This window comes from Ruditapes philippinarum, unplaced genomic scaffold, assembly GCF_026571515.1.
Source record: "Ruditapes philippinarum isolate M1 unplaced genomic scaffold, ASM2657151v2 ctg2855_1_1_1_1, whole genome shotgun sequence".
Lineage (NCBI taxonomy): Eukaryota > Metazoa > Mollusca > Bivalvia > Venerida > Veneridae > Ruditapes > Ruditapes philippinarum.
In genome coordinates, this window is record NW_026865398.1 from 1 (window position 1) to 9012 (window position 9012).

The following is a 9012-nucleotide window of genomic DNA, read 5'->3' on the forward strand; positions in this document are numbered from 1 at the left end:
GACAGAAATATTGCTCTATATCACCTAACAAGGCAAGACTGAAAATGTCCAGGACGAAATTGATCAATACACGCAGGTGTACCCTATGTGTGTCTCCTTCACTTAAAGCTTTGAATAGAGAGGGAAATAGAATGGTACAATTTTTAATCTAGAAATATCCGCAGATGTGTTCATACGGCGGTGATCATGGAACCTTCAATGTGACACGTTAAGTCGCCATTTGTCCTTAATAGTGTCAGTTTGACCAAAAGCAAAAGAACAAGCGATTTAGCCACAATCCACGGTCGTAACAAATAAGTACGAGACAAAAACGTTGTTTTCCTTTAACTTTCCTAGTATTTCCCGTTTCCTCTAATATTTCAAGCATTGTTCTGCTGCGCCAAAACTATCCTCACCATCATCGGCGTTAGTAGGGAAGCGCTCTGATGTGATACATAGTTCGTGTTCCTTGTGCTGTTCTAAGGATCACTGTAATGTAAAAGCTTGTGGAATTCAACAGCCTTCGGGTAAGGAAACATCTCATACTAGCTACCTGTATAAACAATCTAATTGGCATAAATTAAGTTTAATCGAAAACAGAAGGTAACATAGGTTCAAAAAATAACAAATTATACATATTATGTAGTGTAACAGAATGTTTAATGCCTCACTAAAATGTGTTGTTTCGATAAATTTTACATGAACTATTGGCAATCTGTATAACTGATGCCCAACAAATTACAGTTAAACCACCCAGGTACAAGGCAAAGATTTATAGTCAGTTTTGTATATGGTTCATAAGTTTCATATTTTTGCAGAAATGTTCACTAGAAAATGTTTAAACGATATATATTGTTCAAAACCCGTAGCAGAAATGAAAAAATCAAATACCATAAAGCCATAATTTATTTGTTTATGGACTCTGACTTCAGTTGGAACATATAATTAGAACTCGGTCTCGGCCCGAGATATAAGACCGTAGCAAATGGTGAAAGTAATACAAAGGTGAATGGTCACGAACATCCTTTTGTCATAATTGCTTTATTACGTTAATATAATTCCTTTATATGTTTTTCAGATATCTCCCAATACTTTATTGTGTTGAATTCGTGCTCGTTAATTATCTCATGACCAAACTTAATAAACACCGCAGTACATTCAAGGGATCTCCATTTTTTATTTTTTCCCCATTTTTTTCACAAATGTTCTACAAAAAATATCCAAAAGACATGTTATTGTCAAGCATAATGTGATATTATTTCCGTTTTAGATAGACACGTCTTTGATTTGCATCTCCTTGGAAATGTGAAGACATGCTTTGATTACAATCCAACGGCCTGTGCTGCATTTGGTGCACTTAATTCGGATGCATGTAAAGCTATAGCTGATGTGGATAACCTCTGTCCTGCATCTTGCGGAATGTGTGGTATGTAAACAAATCTAGATGTTGCGTATTGAATCAGTAAAGATAAAAGCTACATAAGTAATATCAATTGGGTCGAGTCACTTCTTATACCCATAATAGAGCATAACGTTGTAAGCCATTATCGATATTACAGCAACGTTTCAGAAATAATTGTCAGGAGTTATATAGAAAGTACAACGTTTCTCTCTATCTCATGAGTAACACATTGTATATCGAAGTATAAATATTAAATGAATTATACACTGCATATTTAGCTATTCAGTGTAAGCAAAAAATTATTAACATCTTACCAACACAGAAATGAACCAAAGTTCCTACATTACAATCATAAGAGGTGATATATTTTAATACAGCGTGATCTTAAAAGTGAAATAGAAGGAATAGGAACAAAACTGATAATGTTGCAGGCTCAGTTTTGTTTAGCCTATTCATGGGCGATACTGGAAAGAGCACGATACCACCCGTAACACAAGAAATGAACATTTAAAAATAAAAAAAACCCGGTGTACCGAAGTTATGTGTGTCAAAGTATTACTAAAAGGGATACAATGCTGACTGTTAGTCCCGTCATTCGTCAATCTGTCGCCTACAAATGTTTCAAAGACATCTGCTCTGAAAAAAAACTCTCTAAAAAAAGAGAGAAAAAAAAACTAAAAAGAAAATAAAAAATAAAACTTACTTGATATGTTCCTTTCATTTTCATCAAGTTCTAAACAAGTTGTTCGAGTAGTCGGTTGCACGTCAGGGTTACAGAAGCTAAACTTCATTGAAAATATGTTAGGTTTAAAAATATAATTATTAAAAACATAGGAACTAAATACAAATTATTGGCGTGTTAAACTGCCTAGTTATCTGCTACAAAATTTGAAATTACACTCCTGGGATAAAATTTGCTCAATTTTTATGGATTTAATGGTCCATATAATTTTAGATAGTGGAATTTAAAAATCTTTGGTATTACAACAAGGCCGAGTTATTCGGTATGTTATGTGTAGCATTACAAATAGATACTTTTAAAATTGGACAAATTATGAACCTTAGAATCACTTTAATTTGCATAACCTCGTATATATTAAGAATCTGCTTTTCCTTTATTCGATGTTTATATATCAGGTGTTTAAAATTGCTTCCAGGACCTCTTAACACGTTTATTAAAATATTGTCTGTGGCTCATTTGTTTTAACATTGACTCATACAAACCCCTTCTTTAAAACTGCCAGACGTAATTGTTATATATTTATTTTTAAAGCTGGTGGTTGGTGTGGACGTGAAAGGTTATTTAATATACTTTCCAGTACCGTTCACGAACAGGCTCTGTCGAAGCAGGCTTGCAACATTTTAGGGTTTTTCGTTTTGGGCTTTCTGTAGATATCCTATTTCACTCCAGTGTGTGCAGCATTGTATAGGAAATCGCTTCTATGCGTATTCGAGTAATTATCCTAGAGTCAGAATCAACTGGCTCCGTACAATTCTAAGAACAAGGACAAACTGTCAACACGTCCTAAAGAGAAAGGTTTAACAACTGTCTTCTCCATAACTGCAATAAACTCACCCTTAGTTTCATTTTATTTAACATATTAAACACATTTAAGCAAACATTTTAAGATACTTCTCCTAACAAGCACCAGGCTAAGAACTAAAATATCTGGAGCTTTACTGTGTAGTTACACATTTGTTTGCATAAAGGCAATGACATTCTGGTCACGATATAGGATCACAATAGTCCTCTTGATGAAAAACCCTTTCTTCAGACCAATTGTTTCACCTCCGTCTTTTATAATCTGGTACTATTGACGAAACGAAATAAAAAAAAATCAGAATCCTTTGAAAACATCCAAATGGTCAGAACTGAAATTATGAAAAATAGAATCGACTATTCAAATACTAAAATCGATTGCTTTGTGTTTAATTAGCTTTAATCACGTTCATTTTTAATCGGTTAAAAATGCAACAAATAGATTATAAATAAATAAATAAATAAATAATTAATGAATAAAATCTAAACTAAAAACCAAACAAGAAATATCAAATAACACAAATGCCCCCTTTCTATCCCTTGACTCATACTATTGGTAATTTTGTGATAGAAACATGCTATATATGGGTACATGGAAGTGTTCAGTGATGAAAAAAATAATGACCAATATATGACCGAAACTGAATGTAAAATATCATTAATAAGTTATATAAGTTGGAGGGTAGCTGGAACAAAATATAAATTATCAAATAAATGTAACCATTCTGACATTTAAAGCCCCTGTGAGACTGACCTTTGACCTAGTGACCCGCAAATTACTAGGGGTCATCAACTAATTAAGACCAATTAGTATGTGAAATATAAAGACATTGTGGTATATAGTTTTCAAGATAATTAGTGGAAACAATTCTGATATTAAAGCCGCTATGACCTTGATCTTTGACCCAGTGACCCGAAAATCAATAGGTGTTATTTACTACTGATGTCAAATCAGTATGTGAAATATGAAGACGTTGTAATGAATAGTATTCAAGATAATCAGCGGAAACAGTCTGACTTTTGAGACCCCTGTGACCTTGACCTTTGATGCAGCGACCCAAAAATCAATAGGTTCCCATTTACTAGTTATGACCAATTAGTATGTGAAATATATTGACGTTGTGATGAATGGTTTTAAAAAAAGTCAATGGAAACCATTCTTACATCCAAGGCCACTTGACCTTTGATCTAGTGACCCTAAAATCTATGGAGTATATTTACTAGTTATGCCAAATCAATATGTGAAATTTGAAGACTTTGTGAGAAATAGTTTTTTAAGACAATCAGCGGAAACCAGTCTGACATTTAAGGATCTTTGACCAAGTGACCAGAAAATCAATAGGGTTATCTACAGCTTATGTCCAATGAGTATGTGTTATATGATGACGTTGTAATGAATAGTTTTCAAGATAATCAGCGGAAACCATTCTGACTTTTAAGACCCCTGTGACCTTGATCTTTGATGTAGTGATCCAAAATTCAATTGGTTCCAGCTACTGGTTATGATCAATAGTATGTGAAATATAAAGACTTTGTGATGAATAGTTTTTAAGACAATCAACGGAAACCATTTTGACATTTAAGGCCCTTGTGACCTTGATCTTTGACCCAGTGACCTGAAATTAAATCAATAGGGTTTTTTTCTACTTATGGCCAATCTGTATGTGAAATATGAAGACGTTGTAATGAAAAGTATTCAAGATAGTCAGTGGATAGTTTTCTGACTTTTAAGACTTCTGTGACCTAGACCTTTGATGTAGTGATCCAGAAAAAAATATTTTTTATCTACTAGTTAAAACCAATCAGTATGTAAAATATAAAGACTTTGTAATGAATAGTTTTCAAGACAATCAGTGGAAACAATTCTGACATCTAAAGCCACTGTGACCTTGACGTTTGACCTAGTGGCCCTATTTTTAATATGTTTTATCTACTAGTTTTGACTAATCAGTATGGGAAATATGAAGACTTTGTGATATATATTTTTTAAGATAATCAGCAGAAAACATGCGGTCTACAGACGGACAGACCGACAGGCCGACCGACATTTGCAAAACAATTTACCAACCTTTCTTTGAAGGGGTGGGGGCATAATAAACAAACCTTGAAATTAAAAATTGGCAAATAACATGTAATCCAATTCAATGATCAATGACATTCCAATGATTAAAGTGTATGCACGAATGACACATCATTTAATAACTTTTTTGATATTATATTATTACAGGGCACTTTGGCTGGACAGAGTGGGGAGAATGGTCTCAATGTTCCGTGTCATGTGACAGGGGAACATCTGTAAGGAACAGAATATGCGTGCATCAGCTTGATGCATCGAAGAACGAGACGTGTGTAGGAGCAAGAAATGATACTAAGAACTGTAGCATTGAACCATGTGCAGGTATATTTCATCTAAAATATGACTTAATACCAAAACTTCTCTAATTTTGTCAATTATATGAATGGTATAGGCAATCTGGTAAAAAATATGGTAGTTTTAACATGGTCATGGTCATCTTATCACTGATCTAGTAAAACTAGATATTTGGCAAGCTAAAATGAAGATTAAATTTAATATCAAAAAAGATACATACATGTATAAGATTTTTTTAAAAATAGGAAAGTTGAAATTTGTTAAGCTAGACTATGGAATAGCTAGAGGTATTTTAAGATATGGGTTGAATGGGAGGTCCATATGAGATTCATGCTAAAAAAGGGAAAAGCCTGTAAGATACATTTAAGAGATTTATTGTGTATTGTTTGTTGTGTCGCCTGCTGTTGATGAACGGCACCATAATTATATGGATCTCGTCTCCGTAGTATGTTTGTACGTATGTTCGAGCTTACATTGGTAACTGATGTGGCTAAAAGAACAATAGGTAATGTACCTTTTCTTTGATGTCATTAATTGTGTATGTTTTATGTGTTTTTTTCCCTTATAAAGGGCAACAGTAGAGAGCCATAAGTACTGTTTGTTACAGCGTCCTTCTGTCCGTCTAGTCTATATATCGTCGGCATTTTCAAGATCAACGATTTATGTCCGAGTCATGGCCCTTTAAGTATTGTAAGAATTTATTAAAGTTTATTCGGGCAACTTTTCTTATATCGTAAATTCAATTTGTTTGAAACATTACAGGATTGACCGGTACCTCAAGTTCTTGTGCATATTACACGGGTTTGTCGGTTGAATGAATTTTTGCTTAGTTACAGTCCTTAAATCATGTAAATATAAAAGCATTTTCTTTCATTTAATAATTTCTGTGTCGCCTGCTGAAAATAGCTGATACGAGCTTCAAAGTTGCCACCACTAATAGTGTATGCCTTCTTGTCCACCTGTCTGTCCTTCACAAAACAGGTCCAAAATCTATTGGACGTTGTAATGTAAGAGAAGACAATTTTGCAGATATCAACTTAGTCATAAAGCATGCCAAATATCTAAATGAGAGCAAAACAAGAATCTCTAAAGGACGTTAAAAACAACAAAATTTAAAATGTTGCAGTGTCGGTTCGATCGACGGTACTGGAAAGTCTGAGTAACCGTCCACATCCCTAGCACAGGCTTAAGCAGAATTCAAAATTAAAACATGGTAAATGTAACATTTTGAATTAAGAAACATCCGCACGTCTGGCGGTCATCATGGAAACCATCAATGAAACATGTGCCTGCCATTCCATGATAAGTGGCGTACGGTCAGCAATTATAATTAAAAAAATGCTTGTGCCCTCAATGGGAAAACAATGAGCGGAAATAAATAAAAGGAATTTGAACAGGCTCCATAGATTTTGATGTCAATATATATAAGATATATCAAAATAGGCAAGTTATATATATCTTAAAGGTGATCATGAAACATTCAAGTAAGGAATACTGGAAAAGCCCATCAAAAAAGTCAAATGCATTTGTACATAGAACTTATAGAAGGTAAGAAATACCAAATAGGTTACTGTACTTTTTCTTTCATGTCATTCATTGTATTTGTCAAAACTTTTCGACTTCTTATATAATTATGCAGAAATAAACATATTGAATTTGGAAATAAAGGCAATACACAATATGGGAAAATTAAGATATTTAAAATAACACAAAGAAGATTCATTGGCAAGTTAAATTATTAACAAGTTAAAAATTTGTACATTTAAGATATTGTCGATGTTATTCTATTTTGGCAAAACAAACTGATTTCTTCTTGATATTGTTAGAATGTGTCGCATTTCAGATATTACTTTGTTTTATAAATGAAATGCGCACTTGGACTGCTGGACTGTGTAGGGGCTGTCTTATGTGAATGTTACCTTTGTCATTTATCTTTAGTCTTATTTTTTTGTAGTTAACGGTCAATGGTCAGACTGGAGCGCCTGGGGTAATTGCTCTGTTACTTGCGAAAATGGGACACGTACCCGGCACAGGGAATGCACTGACCCTGGACCTCAGTTTGGTGGCATGAATTGCACTGGTGATACTTTAGAAATTGAGGAATGTTCGTCGCAACCTTGTCCAGGTTTATATACATTAAATATTTCAGTTTAGAACATTTCATTCAAACATTGATTTTATACCATTCAGTACATAACTATAATTGACGAATAGAATGTTTCTTACGAGCACTTTGATTAAATATAGGTTTGTTTCTGCCATTTCTCACAAAAAAAGATTATTTATAAATGATAGTTTAAAACAGCAAATAGTTTGATGGCACATCGAATAAGGGAAACAAAAACATTTACAGGATTTCACTAAAGTCTTATCTTATTTAATTTATGTACTTAAAATATATCTGTTTTGAACATTTCATTCAAGCATCAATTTTATTAAATTGTTATCATTTGCACATTTTGATACTTAAAATTACAAAAATACATTGACTTTTATTTCTATATATCTTTAATATATCATCATAGCCACTTCATAACGTATTTTCCAAAAAATTTCCGATATGTAAAAATATCGCTCAACCAATTTTGTGAGATTAAGAACCGTAAGTCAAAAATATGCAGTAAAGATTTCAATAGCAATTCGTGAGCATCATACAATTTGCCGACTATGATATTCATACTGAGACGAGACGATTTCCTTTTAAAATGACACAAAGCATTTAAACTAGCATAAGTTCATACAAAATCCTAGACATTTAATCAGTTTGTTCCCCTGTTCATTTATTTTTATTAATGGCATGATGCATTATAATTTGACCAACCAGTTTTTAGAAAATCGTCGGACTTGAAACCGACGAACGTACATCTCTTTTTCAAATCCCCGCCGATGTTGTTTGCTGGAATAGCACTGTTAATCAGGAACTTTACAATGGTCCTTAAGTAATTTATTTCAATGTTCACTAATTCCAGTCGACGGGGAATGGTGCTGGAGGCAAGTAATTGAATGCTCTTACTCGAGTTACTACCGACAGTACAGAAATAATGGCTATGGCTATGAACGAACAACTTGCGGGTGTCCTTCCCCGTCGAATGGAGGCAAAACATGTAGCTAGATATCTGTATTTACTTATTTTGAATTGTTTATTATTTATTAAAAGCAAACAATGGTAATTGGTTCTATTTTTGTAGTACATGGCGGTTGGTGTACAAAACAAGGTTATACTACGACATGCACACGCAATTATAGGGGTGAATACAGTTTATCAAACTCTTTCTCTATGATGCGATCAACATGTTCTTGTCCAACTCCTAGGTATGGAGGAGAACAGTGTAAACAATGACACTAATATTTTACTAAATGCTATCATTGAATAAAAAAAAATTCATTGAAACATTCAAGTGTTTTTTTCATTATGTTCAAATAACCATCTAGTATTGCCAGCCTACTCACATAGTGTAACATGCATGATATGGAAATCACTTATCTTGCCAGGTAATAGTTGTAGATCCTTTCGTCTTCTGCGTTTAACCTTTCCTTTAAAGATTCCGTTAGCTCCTAATTGTAAAGCAAATAGACCAATAATGTGTCAAAGTAAAGCATGCCATAATAATCTTTGTTAACTTGATAATACATAAGGGATAATGACAAAATGTAACATCCGTCACGTCCCCTAGCACTGTCTTGGGCGGTAATCAGTTTTTAACAGTTAAAAGTGCTGGA

At 33.5% G+C, this 9012-nt stretch overlaps 1 protein-coding gene across 2 annotated transcripts; it reads left to right on the forward strand.

Moving 5' to 3' along the window:
• Positions 1 to 338: 338 nt before the first annotated feature.
• On the forward strand, positions 339 to 8664 carry LOC132728853 (thrombospondin-2-like). Of its 2 annotated transcripts, none has more exons than XM_060714535.1 (5): positions 339 to 506; positions 1250 to 1405; positions 5149 to 5319; positions 7247 to 7417; positions 8481 to 8664. In XM_060714535.1, the coding sequence occupies exons 2-5, from the start codon at positions 1399 to 1401 to the stop codon at positions 8630 to 8632; spliced, it is 501 nt and encodes a 166-aa protein (XP_060570518.1). In that variant the 5' UTR covers positions 339 to 506; positions 1250 to 1398; the 3' UTR covers positions 8633 to 8664. The 2 variants fall into 2 exon arrangements, with proteins under 2 accessions (XP_060570518.1, XP_060570519.1); XM_060714536.1 differs by lacking the exon at positions 8481 to 8664 and adding an exon at positions 8262 to 8418.
• Positions 8665 to 9012: the final 348 nt, after the last annotated feature.

Excerpts from the sequence above, each read along its gene's own strand:
- LOC132728853 (XM_060714535.1), top strand. Across the intron at positions 5,320-7,246 it reads TAGCATTGAACCATGTGCAG|TTAACGGTCAATGGTCAGAC; the intron begins GTATATTTCATC and ends ATTTTTTTGTAG. Across the intron at positions 7,418-8,480 it reads TTCGTCGCAACCTTGTCCAG|TACATGGCGGTTGGTGTACA; the intron begins GTTTATATACAT and ends CTATTTTTGTAG.